This window comes from Amphiprion ocellaris, chromosome 10 (assembly GCF_022539595.1).
Source record: "Amphiprion ocellaris isolate individual 3 ecotype Okinawa chromosome 10, ASM2253959v1, whole genome shotgun sequence".
Classification (NCBI taxonomy): domain Eukaryota; kingdom Metazoa; phylum Chordata; class Actinopteri; family Pomacentridae; genus Amphiprion; species Amphiprion ocellaris.
In genome coordinates this window covers 1,869,136-1,892,601 of record NC_072775.1, presented here as the reverse complement: position 1 = coordinate 1,892,601, position 23,466 = coordinate 1,869,136, and the positions used below count along the sequence as shown (strand labels likewise).

Sequence of the window (23,466 nt, the reverse complement as noted above, 5' to 3'; positions counted from 1 at the left end):
CAATTATTGCGATTAATTAATTACAAAGCCTGTAATTAATTCGATTAAATGTTTTAATCGCATCCCACCACTACATATATATATATATATATATATATATATATATATATATATATATATATATATATATATATATATATATATATATATATATATATATATATATATATATATACTGTATGACAAAATCAGGACAAAAAACAAGCAATACAAAAAGGAAATGCAGAATGACAAAAATGAGAAAATGACAAAAGTCAGACAAAAAAGATAAAAAAAAACAGCAAGACAAAATATTACAAAAATGAGACAATGTGAAAAACGAGACAATATGTGAGTCGTTTTTTTCTCACAATAAGAATAAGTGAGAATCAAAACGACAGAAGAACAAATCTAAATGTAGTGCTCTGTACATATAAATGGTAATAAACATGAATGTGTGTTTACTAGATCCCTCCTGTCTGTCATGTTTTCGGTAAAGGTCAGCCTGTCGTAGATTATTCGCTCTTTCATTAGACCTGAGTGTGTGTTCTTGGCAGACGCTGATCTGTGTGTGTGTGTGTGTGTGTGTGTGTGTGTGTGTGTGTGTGTGTGTGTGGATTACATGCAGACCGTGGGATTACAGCGGGACACACATACCACGTAAATAAGAAGATTGTGTCGTCCCCGCAACTCAAATCCTCTTGCATCACGGTCATACATGTGCCACCTTACTCATGTTTCCCTGCTGGTCACGCAAGACAGAGAGCCACGGGTACTGTCAGCTGATCTAAAGGGCTGCAGAAAATCGAATAAAAAAATGACTCTTTTACTCGTTTTGTAGTGAGATGTGAGATTATTTCTGGTTTACTTTATATTTATTTCGATGGAACAGTGGAGATAGATGGGAGAAGGTCAAACTTCTGTTTTTGTGCTTCATAAACTTTTTATTAACCCTCATGTCGTCCTGCAGGTCAAGATTGACCCATTTTAAAGTTTGAAAATGTGGAAAAAAAATATGTTTCCACAGTGAAACTTCTGATGTCCACATTTTCAACATTTTTGGGAAATCTTTGAACATTTTTTGGTAGATAAAGTTTTCAGAAATTTGGGGAATTTTTTTGCTGATTTTTTTGGATTTTTTTCAGAAAAGGAAACAATTTTTTTTGGTGCCCGTAAATGAGAACAACAGGAGGGTTAATAGTTGAATCATTTGTCCCACAAAGTGTTAGAAAATACAGAAATTGTTAACAGTCTTAACATTAATATTTAAAAGAAATCATATAAAGTAAATTGAATTTAAAATATCCAATAGTTTTTCATTTTCAGACCACTTTTGAGCTCACTAATATGAATTTTCCTGACATTAAATAAAATCTATGTTTTCCTGGTTTGAATTTAAGGCTGTAATGAAAAAGAAGATAATGAGTGCTATATTTATTAATTAGAAAGCATCTATACGCTCAGCATTTCACTTATTTGTAGATTAGAAGCTGCCAATGACATTCGTACGATGCAGATGTTCATTCTGGTTCAGAGCAGCTCGTTTTAAATGGTTTCAGATCAAACAAATTGTATAAACTGGCAAAAATACATGAGGGATGACTGTAGAGAGGAGGGAAATTCAAAACTATTTCTCTTCTTGTCTGGTTGCATCAATTAAACCACAGCATGATTATTTTTTGCTTTTGTTAGGGCAAGCAGAGAGAAAATATTCTTGATGAAAACTTAGTGTGTCTTTGTTCCATGATAAATGAGGTTGTGTGTGATCAGGTTTATCTCTGTACAGACTCAGGAAAGTGAAATGTTGCTCTGTCAGGTTGTGTTTCACCTCAAAGTCAGATTTCTGAGCTGAAACTGACCAAAGTCCTCACAGGCACCACTTGGTAGTAATCCTGGTAACACTGCAGGCTCTGGTCTAAACTAACAGAGAGATGCAGCTGGAGATCCAGTCCAGGACACTAAAACTGAAATATGTAGAATAAACAGTCAAACGGGTTTTTTCTTCACAGCTTCTACTTCTGATGTGCTTCCTAATACGACCTCCATCTCTGGAGTTACAGAAGTCCAACGGTTTCTATTCAGGATTCTTTAAGTGGCGACTTTCTCCTTTTAAACATCTGGACTGAAGATGAAGATAAAGATGACGACCTCCAGGTACACTTGGATAGATAGATAGATAGATAGATAGATAGATAGATAGATAGATAGATAGATAGATAGATAGATAGATAGATAGATAGATAGATAGATAGATAGATAGATAGACGGATGGATGGATGGATGGATGGATGGATGGATGGATGGATGGATAGATAGATAGATAGATAGATAGATAGATAGACAGACAGACAGACAGACAGACAGACAGACAGACAGACAGACAGACAGACAGATAGATAGATAGTGATATAAACTATATTTTTGGTGTAAAAGCTTCTGTAATTCTATCAGTGTCGTTTTTGTCATTTCGTGTTTTTTTGTCCCGCTTGTGTTGTTTGTCTATATTTTTGTCGTTTTGGGTTTTTTTGTTTTTTTTGTCAATTTTGTCTATTTGTATCATTTGTGTAATTTTTTGTCTTGTGTTTTTCCATTTTTTTGTCTCTTTGTAACTTTTTAATCAGATTTTTTGTCTGTTTTTTTGTCTCGTATTGTTTGTCTAATTTTTTGTCATTTTGTTTGTCGTTTTTGTCATTTTGTTTCTCATTTTTGCAATATTTTATCTTTTTTTTGTCTGACTGTTGTCATTTTGATCATAAAGTAAAATCCTCCATGGTTCAGTTCCAGGTGACTAAATGTTGTGTTCCTTTGTAGACACTCTGTGATCTGGAAGTTGTAATGTGGAAATGATGAACTGAGGCTGAATGTTGCTGAAACTGAATTTATTTTTCTGAAGAAATGTCAGGTTGTTCATGATGTTTTGTAAAAAGATAATTCCTTAAAAATGTGAACATTTTCAGAATCTACTTTTTTGCACTAAAACAAAGGAACCATTAGGAATAGTGGTTCTTTATAGGTTATTCTGCTGTGGTTTTACTGGTCCGGAACACTGGAGATCAAACTGGGCTGAATGTGGAACCTGGACTAAGATGAGTTTAACACCGCTGATCTAAGGGTTAAAGGTGCTGCAGGTTAGTGAGCGTGTTGCTGCTAAAAAATGCTATTAAAATCACTGGGTTTCTCCACTCAAGTTTTCATATCCGAGCAGCAACACAAAGAATTAAATGTGTGGAAGTGTTACTGGAAGCTGCAGGCTTTTATTGGCTGAGAGGGAGTCGTAAAGAGGCAGAGAGTCCTCCGTCTAGCTTTCACCGAGTTCTAAAGATGAATAATTAATGCTGCATGCTGGGAGCTGCTGATGGCACTGAGTGGGTCAACGCAGGGAGGAAGAAGAAGAAGAAGAAGATGCTCTGCTTTTACTTTCATCGGCCCGGAGAGAAACCACCGCTGCTGAATAATTCACAACAGCCATGAAGTCACTGCTTTAATGTCGACCTCTGGGAAGTCAAAGTCAAACCCAGGTTCAGTTCAGAGTCAGGATGGGTTCGGTTTAAAGTTAATGTGTGACATGTTTCTACTTCTGGTTAATTAGGAGAAAACCTGATCAAACCTCTGCTGCTGTTTGTTTACTGGAGCTGGAGGTAAAGCAGCTTTTAGCTTTTAACCTCTGATGTGTTGAATCAAACTGCTGCAGCTCAAAGTGTTCATGTTTTCTACTTAACCAGCAGATTTCAGTTGATTTTTTCGTTTTGTGTGTAAAGTTTGTGATCTAACAGAGATATCTGATGCCTTCAACTCAGCTTACAGCCGATCACAGCAGCTGTAAGCTGCTGTGATCGGCATATATATATATATATATATATATATATATATATATATATATATATATATATATATATATATATATATATATATATATATATATATATATATATATATATATATATATATATATATATACACGTATATATACATATATATACACCTCCTCATTTTCCTCATTTTCTGATTTTTTCTTTATTTTCATGACTATTTCCTTGTAGATTCTCACTGAAGGCATCACAACTATGAATGAACACACATGGAATCATGTAGTAAACAAAAACGTGTGAAATAAGTCAAAACATATTTTATATTTTAGATTGTTTGCTTTGATTCCTGCTTTGCTCACTGTTGGCCTTCTCTGGACGCGCTTCATGAGGTCGCCAGATCCACCCTTCACTTTCTATGCTTGGTCTCAATGAGCAAAACTGGCGACGAACAATTTCCAAACTCAAGGCTTCAAGACTTTAGTCCAAAAAACAACAGATGAAGTCACGGTCAAGTTACTTTTATACTTTATATACAAAGTACGGAAACCAAAGTAAAAATGAAGCATTTGTTGTTGGATTGCTAATAATATTTGGACTTTAATTCCATCACTTCAGAATATTTTCTACTCCTGAATCTGAAACTAACTTCTAGTGTCTATAGACTCTATCATCCTCTCACTGTCTGTTCCATCTCTGACTCTCAAAGTCGCCTCAAACTGCTCCAATTAACTGATAAGAACGATAAATGAGTCATCAAAGAGGTCACTGTATGTTTGTCAGGACGTTCAATCTCTGCTGATCCAGAGATTGTTGACATTGACTGGACTCATCTAAAAAATCAAAGTTATTGTTCTAACTATAATAAAACCATACTAATGCGTCTTTGTCACTTTGATCGTGTGGCACAAACGATCTGAAAGCCAGAAAATGCTGACCCATGAATAAATCCAAACAAAATCTAATTTCACTGGTAAAATTCTGAGAGAATAATCGGCAGAAATGAGTTCTTCTCCTCCAGAGCAGCAGGGACATGCCGGTTTTGTTGTCCGCTGAGTTAAACTGCAGGTCTATTAAATCATCTGTGTAAATGAAGGTGTGTTTGAATATTTGCTCTGACATTTGACTGTGATTGAAAAAGATAAAGAGCCACATTCTGCTCTCCGGCTCTGATGAATAATGCAGCAGCGTCGCTTTCTGTCAGATTGCTTCCAGCAGCTTCACCTCATGTTTCCCAGATCTGTGTGAGTTCGACTAAACAGACGAGGCAAACCTGTAGTTTTCTGTTTCTGCTGTGATCTGTGGAGTTTTCAGCTGCATGGTTTTAACCCTCGTGTCGTCCTGCAGGTCAAAACTTACCCGTTTTAAAGTTTGAAAATGTGGGGAAAAGTAATTTATTTTCACAGTGAAACTTCTGATGTCCACATTTTCAACATTTTTGGGAAATATTTGGACATTTCTTGGTGGAAAAAAAGAAATGTTGAAAATGTTTCTTAAGAACATTCACATAAAAATCAAACAAAATCCAGCGAATATCACTGGATTTTGGTTGATTTTTATGTGAATGTTCTTAAAGAAAATATTAGAAGTTTTACTGATATATATGGAATCAATTTAGATATTTTTAGGATTTTTTTGGAAGATTTTTACTCATTTTTAGAAAATATTTACAAGAATTTTCTTGCCACATTTGGGGGATTTTTTTAAAAGAAAACTTTTAAGGAAAACTTAAGGAATTATTGGAATTTTATTCCTGAAGGTTTTGCAAATTTTCAGAATTTGGGGAATTTTTTTGCTGAATTTTTGGATTTTTTTCAGACAAGGAAACAATATTTTTTGGTGCCTGTAAATGAAGACAACAGGAGGGTTAAACGACGAGGGTGGATGTACAGGTGGTAAAAGGTCACTGAAAGGATAGACAGATGTGTTGCTGATGCAAACGCTCTTTAACGTGGATTTAAATGATTCAAACGCTGAAAGAAAGCAGTTCTTTTTTTTAAAACATGCAAATCCACCATCTTACGAACTGAAAAGTAGAGCGACAGTTGAGAAAAATGTCATTTATTAGTTCTTAATTTTGTGTTTTGTATCTCATTTTTTATCATATTTTGTCTTGTTTTTGTTGTTTTTTGTCTGACTTTTTTCTCATTTTTTTTGTCATTTTTTGTTTCCTTTTTGTCTCTGTTGTGTTTTTTGTTCCATTTTTGTCATTTTGTTTTGCTTTATTCATTGTTTTGTGCATCGTTTTTGCCGTTTTGTTTCACGCTTTTGTCATTTATTTTGTCTCGTTAGTCCATTTTTTGTCGCTTTGTAATTTTGTTTAACCCGGATAGATGACACACATTATTAATAATGTGTTTTTAGCCAGTATTTTGACTTAGTCCCTTAATTTTCCTGTTCTCAGGAGAATCAGTATCTTAAATTGGCCACAAGGTGGTGGTAGAAGGCCATTATTGTCCCTAAGATTGAATTTGATGAATTTTCTTAGTGCGCGAAGAAGTGCTCGATGTGATCATCTTTCCGAAATACGCCATCTTTACTTTCTCTGTGTGGATGCTACGCTGGAGCTAGAGCTGGATTTACTCAGAAAACAAACCATAAACGAGTTATTTTGACACTAAAGTTAACTGCAGAAGTTACGGAAGTAGACAAGAATCATCAGGCGTCTTTGAGCCACGTAGAAGTCGATATTCCGGTGAGTTATGGGTGTTTTTCAAGGTTTTACCGTAGCATGCTAACGCTAGCAAAGTGAAGCTAAAAACAGGAAACATGAGCCCCGTAGTCTGTCTAAAAAAACAGTCGGGATAACTTTGATAGGAATTAAATGGTTTTCCATTGACATCTGTTAACTGTTTTATGTGTTTACTGAGTTGTATGTTGTCACTATTTGAGTAATTTGCTGTATAAAATGAAGGATCTCCACTCGGTGCTGGCTAGTTAGATGCTGCATATGTTCAAATGCTAGCGTACATTTCATGCAGCTAGACTGAGTTATTGAGTCTAATAATGTGCTAAACTGTAAAATGTGTTGTATTATGGGCTGTAGGCTGAAGGAAGAATGCATTTAGATTCAGAAGGTTATATTGTTCATCTATGATATGCTGTATTGTTATGTGTACAGCCTGTTATGAGCCAAGAAGGGACTGACAGAAAGGCAGCTTTATTGGAGTAAATGTATTGGACACTTATTATGGATTGTATGAGTAACTGCCCTGCACATCTGTGTAGGCTGGTTTTCTGAGGATTCTCTTCAGTGGGACTTTGATCTTCATCCATCTGCTGCGTGTTGATGTCCATCCATGTCCACATCTCCATCTCCATCACACTGGGATTGTCCATCACCTCGGACCGTCTCGTCAGACATTCATTATAAGGAGGAGGTAGGATCTTTTTCCTGAGTGCACTCGATATTTTTGTTTTGTTTTGTTTTTGTTGTTGTTTGGGTTTGATTTTCCTGGCCGGCCAGTTGTGGGTGAAAAAAGACATTTTTATCTTTGAAACTGTTGGTGAACTTAATTGTGATTATCGTGAACTGTCCCTACATACAGTGTTTTGGTCGTTTCAACATTCATGAGCTCAATTTTGTACGTGGGTTCAATTTTTTTTTTTTATCTGTTGTCATTGTGTGTTTTTGGGGTGACTGTATTCTTAACAAAATTCCTTCCCGAACCTGAATTACACCTTAAGGTGTTAGAAACAAAAGGGAGGGTTACATTGTCTAATTTTTTGTCATATGTTTTTATTTAGTTTCGTGTCGTTTTTCTCATTTTTTGTCATTTTGCTTCTCGCTTTTGTCTTTTGTCTTTTGTCTCATTTTTGTAATATTTTGTCTTGTTTTTGTTGGGGTTTTTTGTCTAATTTTAACTGACTTACAATTTTTCTCATGTTTTTGTTGTTTTGTCGTTTTGTTTCCTTTTTGTCTCGTGTGTTTTCTTTCTCATTTTTGTCATTTTGTGTTTTGCTTTATTCATTATTTTGTGCATCGTTTTTGTTTTGTTTCATGCTTTTGTCATTTATTTTGTCGCTTTGTAACTTCTTGTCTAATTTTTTGTCACTTTTTTGTGTCGTTTGTCTCATTTTTTTGTCATTTTGCTTCTTGCTTTTGTCATTTTGTGTAATTTCTGTAATATTTTGTCTTGTTTTGTTGTTTGTCTTTTTTGACTGACTTTTACAATTTTTCTCGTTTTTGTTGTTTCCTTTTTGTCTCGCTTGTTATTTATTTCATTTTTGTCATTGTGTTTTGCTTTATTCATTGTTTTGTGCATCGTTTTTGCCGTTTTGTTTCACACTTTTGTCATTCATTTTGTCTCGTTTGTCCATTTTTTGTCGCTTTGTAACTATTTGTCTAATATTTTGTCATTTTGCTTCTCGCTTTTGTCATTTTGTCTCATTTTTGTAATATTTTGTCTTGTTTTTTGTCTTATAAAGTGAAATACTATGTTTTTCAGTTCCAGTTAGCTGTGACTAAATGTTGTGTTCCTTTGTAGACACTCTTATCTGGAAGTTGTAATGTGGAAATGATAAACTGAGGCTGAATGTTGTCAAAATTGAACTTAATTTTCCTAAGAAATTTCAGGTTGATGGACTTCATTATTAACATTTAATAATCTGAAGGTTGCAACTTATTTTCTTAAAGATTGAGAATCCATGAGTTTCCCATCAACAGTGAATGAGTGGGTGTCCTTGTTCACTTTTAAATTTCATTAAAAACTAAAGCGACCTGCAGTCAGAAGCCAGCGTGTGCAGGCTGACACGGATAAAGACATTTGAATCGATTTTACCAAACGGCCGTCGCTCTCCATGTGTCCCGCTGACAGCTTTAACCTTTCTGAGGCTCCTCGCTGCCTCGTTCAGCGTGCAATCTGTCAAAAATTGGACCTTAAATTGCACGAGCCTGCAGCTGTGAGCGAAGGCCTGTGGCAGACAATGAGCCACACAATGGGCCCGGCTGTGCCATTAGCCGGGAGGTTGTCATGCCAACGATACAAAAAGCCCCCGTGCTCAGCGGACAGTTTGGCCCCGAGGAGAATCCATAGAGAGCTCTTCTGGGAGGCCCTTCAGTTCTCCTGACTCTGTTACATCATTATTCACCCTCCAGTCGAGGCTCCTGCAGGCCGGCAGGTTCCAGGGCAGTAAAGCTACTGAGGTGGCGTGGCAGAGGCCGGGTGTCAAGTCTTTTTTTTGGGGGGTTGTTTTAGCTCTGACAGAAATGCACTACTGTACGAGTAAACAGACAGCGCCTTTGTGTGGAGGAGTGTGACGACCGTTTGAACCCTGAACCGAACCAGCAGGGCCGTTGCTCAGGCTGGCAGCAAAGAAAACATTTACAGAAAAAGTACGAAGGCAGCTCAGCGTCGACATCTGGAGAGATCTGTGATCAAAAAATTATTGCGATTTTCGATGTAACTAAAACAAAAGTACAAATTTTTAGCTGATATTACTAAAATATGCTTAAAATTTCCAAAATAAAAGTCCTGATTAGGGAGAAAAATCTTTTTTAACCCTCCTTGTCTTCATTTACGGGCACCAAAAAATATTGTTTCCTTGTCTGAAAAAAATTAAATTGAGCAAAAAAATTCCACAAATTTCTGAAAATTTGCAAAACCTTCAGGAACAAAACTCCAATAATTCTTTAAAAGTTTCCCTTAAAAATTTTATTTAAAAAAAAAAAAAAAAAATCCCCCAAATTTGGCAAGAAAATTCTTGTAAATATTTTCAAAAAATGAGTAAAAATCTTCCCAAAAAAATCCTAAAAATATCTAAAGTGATTACATGTACATCAGTAAAACTTCTAATATTTTCTTTAAGAACATTCACATAAAAATCTACCAAAATCCAGCAAATTTCGCTGGATTTTGGTTGATTTTTTTTTGTGAATGTTCTTAACATTAACATTTCTTTTTTTTCCACCAAAAAATGTTCAAAGATTTCCCAAAAATGATGAAAATGTGGACATCAGAAATTTCACTGTGAAAATATGTTTTTTCCACATTTTCAAACTTTAAAACGGGAGTAGGAGCAGAGCAGCGCCGCTGCTGGGAAAAAATCCTAGAGGAAACACTGTGAAGTGAAGCACAGACACACATGTTCAAACCTCAAACAGATTCTAAAGAGGTACAGTGATAAAGAAAGCTCTACGCTATGAGCTGTCTGGATTGGTTTATTTGGTTTGTGATGTATGAAACCCTATAAGTTTGAATCTGAGTTTTTCTGACTGTCGTTCACACGCTGCGGGTTCAAGGTGGAAATGTTTCACCACGGTGTTAGCAGCTTGTTTCGCTCATGATGCGTCTTCTAGTAAATATAGAACACCGTTTGGACATGTTTACAAAGAAAAAAAATAATGATTTTCACTGGAGGGAGGTCTTTGAAAGGGTGTTACAAGGAGCAGTTTATCAGATTTAAGATTTTATCCAATTGTTTTTGTATGAAGTAGTGTTCTCACCCATTAAAAAGGGAAAAGGTGCTCATTTCTACATGAAACAGATAAGCAACAGCTACCACAGTTATTTATAAGGAGTTTCAATCTAAAAATGTTGACATAGTTGTCAGATAAACTACAATATATTCCACTGTCATGTTGTAAAAACAAAAGCTGACATTGTATAAAATGGAAATGTCTCTTTTCTGCACTACTTGAGTGACTCTGATGTCCAACACTGGTGGAAACAAACAAGGCAGGTACCACATTTGTAGTGTTTTGTTCAGTGTGTAAACTTGCAGGCATCATACCAGCCTCCGTCATGTTATCATCTCAAGGCTTCCTCCTCAACACACACTCTGAAATGAAAAATGTCCAACAGGCTTCAAGTTCAGTTGGACCATCTGTCTGTCTTTAGAAGAGCAAAAACAAAAAGATGCCATTCATTTGGTGCCTCCTTGATTCTTCTTTTGTTTGTGCGATTTGCTTTGGATGTGCCCACTCTAATTCTTCTTCTTCATGGCACAAAAACGCAAATTCATTTCACATCTTTGTGTTTCTCACAGCAGGGTTCTGTCGCTGCTCCGGCTCCAACGTATGGCGAGGAAACTTAAAAGTTGCACAGCATCTCAGGCAGCTCAGATGTGATCAGTGAGTCAACGTGACGCCACAAAAACAACAAAACAAAGACGGAGGATCTGTGGGTTTAATCCTCAGGACAAGGCTGAAGAGGACTTACCCAAAAGTGAGACAAAAACATGAAAGTTTCAAAATGTACATGAAATACCCAGAATTTTCCAAAATTTATTGTGTATTTTGCAAGTTCCACTATTACTTTTTTGCATGTTTTTACCTAAATCTAATGTGGAAAACAGAATTAGATCTTATAAAGTCCATTATGTTTTAAATTGTCACCTCGTGCCTATAGAAAAGACACAACTTGATGCATAAAAATTCACTAGAATGCAATAAGTTAAGTGTTTGACACTTAATGACCCCAACATTTAAATAAAACCTATACCCATTAATTCACCTTACTAGAAATGAGGCTAATTACAGAATAAACAGTTTTTTCACCAAAAGTTAGAGCAAGTTTTCAACATTATTGTGATCTCTTGACTTTCTTGATGTTATTGACACCAAAAACATGGCAATTTTTATTAGACTGTATAACAAAGATTGTTATTATTATGGTGGTAATAGCATCATGATGTGACGCATGGTGGTGGCAGCATCATGACGTGAAGCACGGTGGTGGCGGCATCATGATGTGAAGCACGGTGGTGGCAGCATCATGATAAATGATATTTTTGCAGTATGAAAGAACTGTGGCCCTAAGACTCTCAGATGTCCACCCCGTGTCTTTCTAAAAGTACTTATTCTGGTGAAAACAGTAAAGTCTACCAGGAATGACCTGAATGTTAAAGTAAAAATCACAAACCTTTCAGAACTGACAGTTCACTTCCTGTCCTCTAGAGGCAGATCTGGAGTCAGCAGCAGTTTATTAATAATTCATTCCTTCAGTGTGTTTGGAAGCTGATATCAGTCTCTCTGTCTGCTGGTTCAGCACCACCCTGCTTCCTCCTCTCAGCCTCTAAAGTCACAGTTTGGGAAATTTAATCTTCTGAAATCAGTCGGGCGGCTACAAGAAGCTGATATCTGATCATAACAAGCAGAACAATTGATAATGTTTGATGAGATCATCTGTTTTCTGAACCTGTTCGGTTTATCATCTTAGATTTTTCTCATGTCGCTCCAACTTTTCATGACTAAAACTCACAATTTTGGGGCTAGAAGTCACCAATTATAATTGCTAATCCAATTTTATGGATTTTAAATCATTGGCAAGATGAAAAATAAAATAAAAACTTTAGAAAATGTGATAATTTTACTTTTTTATCTTTATCTTTCTCCAGAGGGTCCAATCCGACCCTCAAAGTGTAAAAATTCCAGAGAAGATATTAACTGCAGATTGTAAATTAGTAAAACCATAAATTTAAAATAATTACTAGTTGTTTTGATCATAAAGTGAAATACTAGATTGTTCATTGTTCTTTTGTCATTTTGTGTCTCATTTTTGTAATATTGTGTCTCGTGGTTTTGTTGTTTTGTTTCTTGTTTTTGTCGTTTTGTGTTTCCTTTTTGTCTCGCTTGTGTTTTTTGTCTTATTTTTGTCATTTTGTCTTTCGCTTAATTCTCTTTGTTTTGAGCATCATTTTTGTCGTTTTGTCTTTTTTTTGTTTCGCTGGTGTTGTTCTTCCATGTTTTTGTCGCTTTGTAACTTTTTTGCCTCTTGTTTTGGTTCATGTCGTTTGTCTAATTTTTTTTGTCATTTTATTTCTCACTTTTGTTGTTTTCTGTCTCATTGTTGTAATATTTTTGTCTTGGTTTTGATGTTTTTTGTCTTTTTTGTCTGATTTGTCATTTGTCTCATGTTTTTATCGTTTTGTCATATAAAATAATTCAACCATCTAGTACTGATTAAAACTCACCCAGTTTAGTGTCGGCGCTGCAGTGACCCAAATTATGTCAAACTGTGACCCAGTAATCTGAATATTTGGCACTTCAGATGAAAACATGAGTCAAAACTCTTTTTTTAATGTAACTCCAGTGTCTGTGTGCAGAAGTTGACCCAGTTTTAGTTCTAAACATCGGTGCAGTTCTGGGTTAACTGATCAAAACCAGTCCAACATTAGAGTCTGTTCTGATCAGTTTAACCCACTTCCACCTAAACTTACATCAGTGTTTCTCTCTGATCCACGTGTTTGAGACTTTAGAAAGTGCGTCTTGTTTAATAAAATTAGCAACACATCTATGAGCTTGTTGTGTGTGAAACTGGGCCAAAAATATATATTTTATTTCAGTACATAAGCCAGCAGTAACACAGAACAACTCACTGATAACACAGTGTTGTTTTAGATTTTGCATTTGTGTAAATCTAACTGGGAAACGTTGAAAAACTGGAAAATTCAAGTTCTTTTTCCTTAAAATTCAGAAGCAGCAGTGCTGAATGTTCAGTTTACGCTGAGAGGAATCAAAGTCTTTAAGTACATCTGACGTAAAAACGGCGGCTCTGATGTTACCTGTGTGCTTTTTTGACTTTTTTGACCCTGATTTGAACTTGATTGATGACCTGATTGGCTGTGTGTTAATTAATGATGTCATATAAGCGCATTTAAAACCTACATTTTCATTTAAAAGCTATATGTGAGCCCACATTTTAAGTCAAAAATGAGATTTTTTTTTTTAAGCTGGTTTGTTCTCCTGTCAATACTGAAGTCAGAAATTTAAAAAAACAAGAAAAAAAAGTGTAAAAACGTGGAGCTCCTGCGTCGGGTTACAAAACATCTGCAGACTACCGCTGGGACCAAAGAGGAGGAAGAAGAAAAGGAGGATGAGGAGAAGGTTGTCATGGTGACCGGTCCTCCTGCTGACGGGGGTGATGATGTAACACCGGGTCTCTTTTCCCGTCCTTGTCCTCCCCACCGACACCATCACACGGCTGCTTGCATGTGACAGGAGAGAGTGGAAGACAGACAAAGGAAGAGTCCAGCGAGGGTTCGAATGACCCCAGAAGACGAGTTATCTACTTTAAGAACAACCTGCTGCAATCAACTCCCCAAAAACACACATTAGTGTTCCTTTTCAACACAACCGATGCTCGTAATTTCAAAAGAAGCCCGCTGCTGTCGAGATAAAACCTGTTTGGTCTCCTGTAGTCGCTGCTCCCTGCCGCTCAGATCACATCATCAAAGCTCTGAGCATCATTAAGGCACAAACCACAACAGGAGAGGCTTTTATTGTGAAGCTGCAGAGGATGATTCCTGCCACATGAGGGCGTCAATCAGCCACTGAGCTCCAAGGAAGAAGAACAAAAGCAACACAACAGATGAAACGCTGCATTCTCAGGTCAGATTTAATTCACAGATTGGAAATATACATCAGTCACAAACAAGCTGTGCAAAGCAGGTATTTCTATTTCAAGATTTGAAAATAGAAGCAGAATTTCTTCTTTCAACAAAATGAGACATGAAAGGCTTCAAGAGTTATACTGAACAAAAAAACAAACGCACCACGCCTTCTTTACTTGCCAAGAGAAACGCTTCAAAATCTGTTTTATTGTTGGTAGAAGATGGTTAAAGTTAGCTAAAAGTGCAAAAAATATGTTCAACTGGGGACTAATTCTTAACCACAGAGTTGACTTAGAAGGACAAGAATCAGATAGTTTGACCACAGACTCTCCTTTGACCATCAGCTGCTTTGGCTTCAAACAAAAACCAAGAAGAACTTTTTTTAAATTGAATATTATTGAATGTGCCTTTCTGTATTTTTGTGTGCAGGTTTAGAACAAAGGTCAGATGCTGTATCTGGTCCAGATCTGGAATGAAGATGGGTTTTAAATGCTCACAGCGTGTAAGGATCAGACTAATTCCTGGGTAGGTTTTCTGTGGGTAAAATGAAGAAGAAGCTGGGGTGACGATGAAATCACAACATAAGGTAAAACCTCGTTAAACAGTGTTAATTTTTGACAGTTTGGTCAGTATTTGTGCTAAACAGTTGGTAACCGTCCATGTTTATTTGACACTAGCTAGATGGAGGATACTTCTTTCACTGACTATTCTTGGTTTTAGCTCTATAGAGATGTCGTGTTTAGTGTCGATAAAAGAAATGTTATGCGGAAATCAACATTGTCAAAGACCCTATCTACATTTCATCGATGTCAAAGCCCAACGATATCAAGATGAAACTCTCCACTCATAGTTATCACATTCATTTTTTGTGCCTTTCAACGTTTTAACAAAGCAACTCCCCTAATATGTCAACAATCCAACATCTACGAGACACTGGATGTCTGTCAACATGATCCAGTCCGTCAAACCTATCAAGTCCTTACGGTGGACAGCAAACCACCTCCAACCAACTTCATTAACTCTATTCTCCATCTACTAATTATGATTTCAAATACAGTGTGTTTAGTGTTGTGGAGACGTCCCGATGTTAAATTAAAAGGTTGCGATTTAATAAAACATGACATGCTGCCTTTAAATTTCTGTTCAGTTGAGCGACATATTGGCCCAAACCTCCACCAAACCCGTATCAACACATCTACAGGCATTATTTGTTATCGTCAGCTTCCTTCTTCTCCACATAAAACATAAACATCTTTTCTGATCCCAGCCACGTCATTCAGTCCCAAATAGTGCACACAAACACTGAAACGTTGATCCAGAGCCAGCAGTTGGTGATTGTCTTCATGCTACAGAGACGCAGGTCCGTCGGTTCAGGCTGCAGCTTCACATCTCTGGCTGAACAGCTCCTCCACCACCTTGGGGTCGGCCAGCGTGGAGAGGTCGCCCAGGTCCTTCTCGTTCCTGGCGACCTGCCGGAGGATTCGCCTCATGATCTTCCCTGCGGAGGAGACAGATGTTATCGAGGAAGAGGACGAGGAGGAGGATGAAGCTGGTTACAGAGCTTGTTGAGTTGTTACCTGAACGAGTTTTCGGGAGCGCTGGGGCGTTTTGAATGAAGTCTGGTGTCGCGATTGGTCCGATTTTCTCTCTCACTGAGAACAGAATCAGTACAGAGCAGAACTCTATTTAGAGTTTGTTTGAGCAGAGAGTTTCTAAGCTTTATTTTTTACTACTGAGCTCTAGATGCATGAACTGAAAACTGAGAAATCCATTATGAACTGAAACAGTAGAAAAAAGATGAAGAAAAGTGAGATAGAACAAAAACATGAGCAAGAGAGAATGCAGCATTTATTCTAGCTAGATTTCCTTTGGCTGCATTAAATTCTAGTTTGTTGGATCGACTGCAGTTGAAGATTATGATGCTACTATACCTCCTCTTTTAAGTTCTATAACAACTGAGTATCAGTGCTAAAAGAGAACCCGTTAACAACTAAACACCCCATTTAGAGCAGCTCTAACACCAGGGGTCCTACAGTCACGGTGAAATGAACCATTTTTGAAGCATTTTGAGCTGATTTCTTGTGATTTTTTTCAGACAAGGAAAATATATTTTTTGGTGCCTATAAATGAAGACAGCAGGAGGGTTAATACATCTCAAATTAGGAGGTTACATGAAAGCAAAAATATATTTTTGAGTGAAAAACTGCGTCTTTTTTTTTAGCATATCTGGCTTATTTTAAGACACCTAAGCTTGACAGTCCTGGTAAAATAGAGCTTAAAATAAGTTTTCCCAGCTAATTTTAAGATCGCAATATTCTAAATGTCATATCTTATTCCAAGAAATCTTACCAAGTCTTTTTTCACTTGTTCTATTGGCAGATTTTTGTTCACTTATTTCAAGGTAAAAGTTCCTTGAAATACGTTTTTTTTTTCTTGTGCACCTGAAAGAACTAATGGTTCTGGGTGGATTTTTCCTTCATCTCTGATCAAAGCAGACTCACCCTGTCTCTTGAGCTCCTCCACCAGCATGTGGCTGAACTCTCGGTGGTCTTTGAGGGTGACGAAGCAGTAGAGACACTCTCCCTTCACCTTGTGAGGTCGGCTCACCACGGCAGCCTCTGCCACAGCTGGATGCTCCGTCAGAGCCGCCTCCACCTCCGCTGTGCTCATCAGGTGGCCTGGAGGACGCGGCAAAAAACACAAACATGCATCAGAAGAGACGAACAAACGCAACGCTTCTGGAGAGGAAACGTGTTTAACCCTCCTGTCGTCCTGCAGGTCAAAATTAACCCATTTTAAAGTTTGAAAATGTGGAAAAAATATATATTCACAGTGAAACTTCTGATGTCCACATTTTCAACATTTTTGGGAAATTTTTGAACATTTTTTGGTGAAAAAAAATGTTAAAAATGTTTCTAGAGAACATTCACAAAAAAATCAACCAAAATCCAGTGAATTTTGCTGGATTTTGGTTGATTTTTATGTGAATGTTCTTAAAGAAAATATTAGAAGTTTTACTGATATATATGTAATCACTTTAGATATTTTTAGGATTTTTTTTGGAAGATTTTTATTCGTTTTTTGAAAATATTTACAATTTTATTATTATTATTATTATTATTATTATTATTATTATTATTATTAATAATAATAATAATAATATTTTTTTTAAAACATTTTTATTTCTTGCCAACTTTGGGGATTTTTTTTTTTTTTTTTATAATTTGTAGTTTTTTATTGTTTTTAAATTTTTGCAACATACAAAACCATCAGCACTCAAACCCCCCCCCCCCCATCCCACCCACCCACAACCAAGAAAGGTCCATCACTCTCAGAGGTGATTTGCATCTCAGCCTATTATGGAAGGCAGTAAGCTGGCTAAGTAACCACATAAATAGAACAAAACAAAATACATCTGGCACCAGCTCATTGACATCATTGCGCATTAGCCCGATCTTTACTGTGACATCTGGATGCTATCTTCGGATCATCAAAACGCTTCTGACCCCCGTTGCAATCCACCTTCAGGATGGCAGGGTACAGAAGAGCAAACTTCATGTTGCGCTCCCTCAAAGCCTTCTTGCACTCCCTGAATTTATCCCGTTTCAATTGTGTGGCTCTCGAAAAGTCAGGGAAAATCATGATGCGGTTACCTTCCCAGAGAAGCTCTGATTCATTCCGTGCTGCGCGTAGGATGAACTCCCTGTCAGCTGAGCACGGGAAGCGGACCAGGATCGTCCGCGGTCTCTCCCCTGGATTTTGCCGTGGTGTTGGTGCTCTGTGTGCCCGGTCAATCTCTGGTGGCTGCACCGTGTTGTCCCAGTCGAGGATCGACACTAGTAGATTCTGCATAAATGCTGCCATATCTCCGCTCTCTTTGCCTTCTGGGACGCCCACAAAACGTAGATTATTGCGCCGGTTGTGGTTTTCCAAATATTCCAGTTTATCACGGATGTTCTCCACCTCCACTTTAGTGGCTAGCGGGTTAGCTTCCAGCAATGCTCTCATCTTTTTATCTGCATCCTCTAGCCACTCCACCCTCTTTTCGACCTCCACCATGCGCGTAATTAATGCAGAAAGTTTAGCCTCGACAGAAGTTGTGGTTCGTCGAATTTCTTCGAGACCAGCCAAATCGCTGGATATTTTTTGCAGCGCAGCAAATATGTTAGCGATGTCCTGTCCCACCTGTGTAGCTTCGGAACTCTCCGATATACTGCTGTCGCCATCATTCTGTGGGTTTTGGGACCTCAAATGTTTCTTAATGTCCCCGCTTTTCAAATGTTTCGCCATTCTGATTAATCAAGAGAGTTCTATATGCAAGACACGATTCTAGAACTATGGTTATAAATGCTTATAGAGGATATTTGGTGATGCTAGTTGGAGCTCCCGCTCAGGCAGCCATCTTCTCCCACCGCGTCACGTGACTAAATTTGGGAATTTTTTAAAACAAAAATAAAACTTTTAAGGGAAACTTTTAAGGAATTTTCTTCCTGAAGATCTTGCAGTTTTTTATAAATTTGGAGAATTTTTTTGCTGAATTTTTGGAACAATATTTTTGGTGCCGTAAATGAGGAGAACAAGAGGGTTAAGCCAAAGTTATGGATTAAAAACAGCTCAGTTTGATGTCATAATAACCTTTTTTTTTTTAAGGGGAAACGGCAGAACAGTACCTGACACGTTGAGCATGTCGTCTATCCTCCCCGTGATCCAGTAATAGCCGTCTTTATCCCGCCTGCAGCCTGACAGAGGACAAAAAAAGTTGCATAACTGCCAAAAGAGTTTTTAGAGCATCTTACGGTCCATCTTGAGAGGCGCTGTGGTATTTTAGTGAGAAATCAAGATATACATTTAGAGCAGTGTGACATTCAATCTGTGAGTGAAGCTGATTTTTACGTCTCACCATCGCCGGTCACGTAGAAGCCTGGGAATTTCTTGAAGTAGGTGTTCTCGAAGCGCTCATGGTTTTTGTACACAGTGCGCATTATTCCAGGCCAGGGCCTCCTGAACACCTGAATAAGAGATGTGCTACTGCTAGTACTGCTGCTATTAGCACTAATAAAGTTCATTAAAGCTCTAAGGTACTGAAGAAGAATTCATCACTAAAGTTCAGTTGAGTCAAAGAAGTTAATGTTAACGAAGTCAATGAAACAGCACAAAATATTAGCAGTACACTAACCTCTAATGTATATCTACTATTATAGTTGCATGCAAAATGATTCCACTCCCTATGAGGCTGTATCTTCAGCTCCTATCAGGCTGTATCTTCAGCTCCTATCAGGCTGTATCTTCAGCTATCCAAAGTTGTTTAAATCAATCCAACTGGACTTTAAGAAGATTCCTTGAAGACGTTTCACCTCTCATCCAAGAGGCTTCTTCAGTTCTGGTGGTGGTTGAACCACCAGAACTGAAGTAGCCTCTTGGATAGGAGCTGAAGATACAGCCTCATAGCTGAAGATACAGCCTCATAGGAGCTGAAGATATTAAACAACTTTGGATAACCATGACCTGGATGAATAAGAAACTACACAGACATCTTCAGCTATGAGGTTGTATCTTCAGCTCTGTCATATCTCTGAATTATTTTGCATGCAGCTGTAAACTAAATCTAATTCCAGTAATTTTTTAATGTCATTGTAGATCTTCAAACTTAAAAATCAGCAATCAAACAAGGAAAATAATGCCAGGAATCAGAGGAAGCTAAAATAATTTAACAGAATCTGTTGATCCGGGTGTTCAGCTTCTGCAGAGAATGTTTTTTTGCGTTGACACCTACCAGATAACCCTCAGCTTCACCTTCTAGCTCCTCTCCATGTTCGCTGAGGATGGTCGGCTCCACACCGAAGAAAGGAAAGGTCTGAAATACGAACATTTTATTAACGTATATAACATTTTTATGGAGTTTTTTTTGAGGATATTTCTGTCTTTAAGGTCCTGAGTGTGATTTTTTTCTTAATCTGACACTGCATATAAAAAAACACTTAATACAAATTACTCTGATAATCAAAAGAACACATTTATATTTATATTATACAGAAAATGAATTACTTAATGTGTTTTTTCATGTTCAGCAACAATGGCATTATGTGAACAAACTGGTATTTAAAGGGTTAAAATCCTGAAAATGAATAAATAGATTTATGGTTGTTACGATCAGCACAGACGAACATTTAAAGAAATAGTCTTTGTAGGTAGAAAATAATATTAACATATAACGTTTTTATGGCACTTTTCATGAGGAAATTTCGGCCATTTTTGTCTTTAAGGACCATTTGTTATGAATGAATGAATGAATATTTCGTCGTTATGATCAGGACTGATGTATGTTTTTATTTATTTTTTAAGTAGTCATTAGAAGTGGAGAAAAAATGAAAATATATAACCTTTTAATAGCAGTTTTTGACAAAGATTTGTTGTCTTCAGTGTTTTTTTTTTCATCTGGCACAGCAAAAAAATAATACATGAATCAATGCTTTTACTTCAGAATGTTAAAATATTTAAAATGGGAACATAAACAGCCTTTTCAGGTTGAGAGAAGCAGTTTGTTTTTGTACTTTTTTAAAAACTACGTATTTCTTGGCAGGATTTTGTTCAGAATATGTTAAATGTGTTATGTATGGTATAAATATCAGCTGTTTCCATTTGATTTAGGGCATAAAAATACAGCAACACCACGATTTCTGAGCGTTTCTACGCAAGATTTAGTATCAGAATATGTAGAAATATGAGAAATATGTAGGCAGAAGCCGTTTTGTGTCAGGAAAGTGTCGATGCACAAGTTTTTTAGGCTGAGAAAATCAGTTTTAGAGCATAATAGTACATTGAGGCTGTCATTTTATGCAGCTAAATGTGTCACAAATAAACTTTTGCTTGATTCTGTTCAAATATGAGGCGAAAGCTGAACATTCCGTGAAATAAAGCTGCACCTGGAGCAGGATTTCCTCAGTTTTTCATGTGTAAAGTGTGTAAAAAACGTCCTCCGAGCATCTGGAGCTGCTGATTTTGCAGTTGTTTGTGTGTCTTTGTGGTCATTTTATGCCTATTTACGGTGGATTTGTGTCTCTTTTGTGCAGGATCAGGATTGATGATGAATGTTTTTTTAAACTGTCCGTGAAAGTGGACTGTGTGTAACCTCTTTATGGCCGTTTTTGTCTTTTATAACCTCTTTTATCAGGGTTAAGGGTAAAAAGCTGCACTGTGACTGCAGGGATTCTTCCAACCTGGATTATAACCAGCATACGGAAAAGCAGGCTGCGTTTTCTGCACTGATTTTGTTCAAAAAATGAAATAAAATGACATGTATTGAAGGCACTGATGGGAGGAGATGGATATATTTGGAAGGAGGTGTCGCTTACAGCAGATCCTGGTTTCAGCGGCGTAGCAGCAGGTAGAGGAGTCAACACATGACCTCCCTACAGAGAAATAAAGAACAGCCAGTAAAGTCACAGAAAACATTGTCTGAAACTTCACAAGCTTGACTCTGACTTTGTGTTTCTTACTGTCTCTGTCTGCCAGAAGGTGTCGACCACTGGACACCGGCCCTGACCCACCGCCTCATGGTACCACTGCCACGCCTCGGGGTTGATCGGCTCGCCTACAGTACCCAGAATCCTCAGACTGGACAGGTCGTACCTGACCAATCAAAAGACTTCCTTTAGTAATGTCACTGACGGTATTCACCACTACTGTCTTAGAGGAATGATCAACTACCTCAGTTCTCTTCCTATAGTAGAACTTCTGTCTGCAATCCACAAACTGCTTAAACAGAGATATTCCTCATACAGTCATGGAAAAAATGATTTGTCCACCCTTATTTTCTTCATTTTCTTGTTCCTTTTAATGCCTGGTACAACTAAAGGTACATTTGTTTGGACAAATATAATGATAACAAAAATAGCTCAAAAGACTTTAATTTCAGAGCAGATATCAGACATTTTCCATGATTTTCTTGATATTAACCAAAATCACTTCAGTTCTTCCATCAATATCTATGGCATTGTTCTGCCACAAACAGCTTTTAGGATTCCATGTTTTCTTTTCTGTCTGTTTTAGTCCCATGATCCAAACAGGAGTCAGTACTGATTCATAACCATTGTTTCTGATGACTGCAGTCATGCGTCTTGGCATGATCTCCACCAGCTTCTGACATTGTTCTGCTGTCACAGCAGCCCATTCCTGTTGCACTCATTCTAACTAATCTGCTTTGTTTTTGGGCTTGTGGTTCTCCATTTTGTGGTTGATGATTTTCCACAGGTTTTCAGTTGGATTTAGATCTGGTGATTGAGCAGCCAAGGCATGGTTCCAATGTTCTGTTTCTCCATCCAGGCTTTAACTGACCTTGTCTTGTTGGAAAATCCAGTCATTGGAGGCAGGAAAGAGGTTTCCAGCTGATGGAAGAAGATTGTTTTCAAGAGTAGCCCCAAACATGACCTGGTTCATTCACCCTGTTCCACCCAGACTGAAACTACCCCAGATGGTCACTGATCCACCTCCATGTTTTACTGTAGGGACAGACAGTCTGGTTTGTAGCTTCTCCAGGCTTCCTCCTAACCAGTCAGTTGGCTGGAGTGGACATCAACTGAAAACTGGACTCATCCCTGAAGAGAACCTTAGTCCAATCATCAACAGTCCAATCCTTGTGATCCCAGCAAAAAGTAACCGGCTTTCCTCTGCCTTTCCTTGATGAAGGGCTTCTTCCTGCCCTGTGTGACTTCAGACCAGCTTCAACAAGTCGCTTTCCAACTGTCCTTGCCCGACAAGTCCCATTTCTCCAGAAAGACGTTTCCTGACCAGCTAGCAGTTTGGTAGAACCATGTTGTGCTTGTTTTTTCTTGGTGGAATGAATGACTGTCTTGGAGAGCTTCAGTTTTTTCGCTACCTGTCTCTCAGTCATGTTAATTTCCAGCAGTGCCAAGATGGCTTTCTTTGTAGCTTGACATAATTCTTTAGTTTTAGGTGTTATGTGAGAGCTGACAGCTTCTGAGTTGTGCTACGGCTTGAATGTCAGCAGGAAACCACTCTAGGTCTTTGCATGTGCTGCTGATGACATGAAATGTCCTCTTATAGACCCTGGGATACAATGAAGCTGAAGCATGTCACAGAGGACAAAGTATTATGGAATCAGCTGCATAAACCTTTAGTGGTACCAGCCAAGAAAACAAGAGAGGTCTCATCATTTTTCCATGGCTGTATGTTTTGCTTTATTCCCTTCTGAGCTAAATGTTACATAAAAAGTGAGCAGAATGATGGAAGTCCTGGAAAATCTAGTTGGATATTTTCATGTGAAAAGCCGGGAAATCTAGCAAAGGAACACTTCTGAGGTCACGGTTTGAAGGTCAAACTCTGCCTGCAG

At 37.6% G+C, this 23,466-nt stretch overlaps 1 protein-coding gene and 1 long non-coding RNA gene across 2 annotated transcripts in view; one reads left to right on the top strand and one right to left on the bottom strand.

Annotated features, from left to right (window-relative positions):
• The first annotated feature begins 6,207 nt into the window (after positions 1-6,207).
• LOC111570822 (uncharacterized) lies at positions 6,208-14,495 on the top strand. Its single transcript, XR_002746303.3, has 3 exons — positions 6,208-6,480; positions 7,014-7,165; positions 10,773-14,495. It is a non-coding gene; the product is annotated as an uncharacterized LOC111570822 (long non-coding RNA).
• Positions 14,105-23,466, bottom strand: part of acss2l (acyl-CoA synthetase short chain family member 2 like) — a 21,975-nt gene continuing 12,613 nt past the window's right edge. The window contains exons 11-18 of the mRNA XM_023273758.3: positions 21,614-21,746; positions 21,470-21,526; positions 19,891-19,971; positions 19,018-19,126; positions 18,788-18,856; positions 16,619-16,795; positions 15,695-15,769; positions 14,105-15,615 (exon numbers count right to left, since the gene is read on the bottom strand). Of these exons, the coding sequence (XP_023129526.1) occupies positions 15,488-15,615; positions 15,695-15,769; positions 16,619-16,795; positions 18,788-18,856; positions 19,018-19,126; positions 19,891-19,971; positions 21,470-21,526; positions 21,614-21,746 (829 nt within the window). The 3' untranslated portion in view covers positions 14,105-15,487. The remainder of the gene's footprint in view (positions 15,616-15,694; positions 15,770-16,618; positions 16,796-18,787; positions 18,857-19,017; positions 19,127-19,890; positions 19,972-21,469; positions 21,527-21,613; positions 21,747-23,466) is intronic.